The sequence below is a fragment of the Phytophthora parasitica genome (genome assembly GCF_000247585.1).
Source record: "Phytophthora parasitica INRA-310 unplaced genomic scaffold supercont2.42, whole genome shotgun sequence".
NCBI classification, from domain to species: domain Eukaryota; phylum Oomycota; class Peronosporomycetes; order Peronosporales; family Peronosporaceae; genus Phytophthora; species Phytophthora nicotianae.
The window spans coordinates 212,579-213,768 of NW_008649028.1; the positions used below are offsets into that span (position 1 = coordinate 212,579).

At 50.6% G+C, this 1,190-nt stretch overlaps 1 protein-coding gene across 1 annotated transcript; it reads right to left on the bottom strand.

Moving 5' to 3' along the window:
- Positions 1-166: 166 nt before the first annotated feature.
- On the bottom strand, positions 167-1,094 carry PPTG_14601 (hypothetical protein; the record flags this gene model as incomplete). The annotated part of the gene is made up of 2 exons (XM_008911526.1): positions 167-189; positions 257-1,094. The coding sequence occupies 2 exons, from the start codon at positions 1,092-1,094 to the stop codon at positions 167-169; spliced, it is 861 nt and encodes a 286-aa protein (XP_008909774.1).
- Between the last annotated feature and the right edge of the window lie 96 nt (positions 1,095-1,190).

Genomic DNA, 1,190 nt, shown 5'->3' on the forward strand with positions numbered 1-1,190 from the left:
GGAGTCTTTCGTCCGCTGGTGGGCGTCGTTGCAAGTGCGTAGTCATCAGTAGCAACGGGTTCGGTGTTCTCAGCAGTCAACGTAATATGTTCAGGACTTTCATATCGATTGTACTCGAGAGTAACCCATCCAAGTACCATGAACACAGCGTAGATGACAAACAGCATCACCACTCCAAGCCAAACCCAGCTCTCATCCGATGGTACATCATACAACGATAAGAAGTACTCGCCCATTTTCATTTTGTGTTCCGTACAGTAATTGATCCCAGCGTACTCGCACACATCGAATGCAGATGAGCGATACTGACTAACGGCGACAGCTCGCAGACACCAGGCAATGGGGTCTAACCAGTAAATCCACACAAAATAGTCTGGGATCTGGTTCTTCGGGATCACGAAGCCCGCAAACGCAACAAACGTAAAGATGGACATCATCGACATTGGTTTTGCCATGTGCATATCTGGCGCCACGGCTGCCATGAAGAAATACCAAGCTGCAAACGCCATCAATGTCTGGAAAACTAGCAGCTCGTACAGCAAGAAATTCCCCACGGTGGCAACGAAGCCACACATCCAGTACACTAGCGTACCAAACACCACCGTCTCACCCAACGCCCATGGAATTTGGCTGGCTGAACACGCCAACACGTACGCAGAAGTGCGGACATGGCTCGCTCGACGCTGCTTGTAAAAGATGCCACGTATGCTGCAGTAGCCCGGGACCTGTGCGTATTGTCCTAGTCCAAGGAAGAACAGACTCTGAAATAAAACGCCCATTGTGACCTGAACGTTCGTAGGCTCCAACTGGTAAAACAGGCTGCCGTACAGGAGAGCAACCACGATCACCATGAGGCCTCGTACGCGGATAAAAGCTTTGTTCCGCATCGCGATCATCATCTGCCGTCGTGTTAACGTGATCGCATTTTCAACAAACGGTTGCTGATACTCCGGTGTTAACTTTATAAATTCGTTCACATTGGAGAGTAACTCGTCTGTCCAAGGTTCCTCCAAACGAGCAAGAGTGTCACGGTGTACGCCTGAGCGTTCAAATACCTGCCCAAACTCGACTGGTAGACGTGGGTGCTTGAACATCCCTGCAGGCAGAGTATCCTGGTACTTGGTCTGCTGATTCGTGCCCAGATCCAGCAGGAAATCTGCAGTGTCACGGTGCGGCGGACAATGGAATCC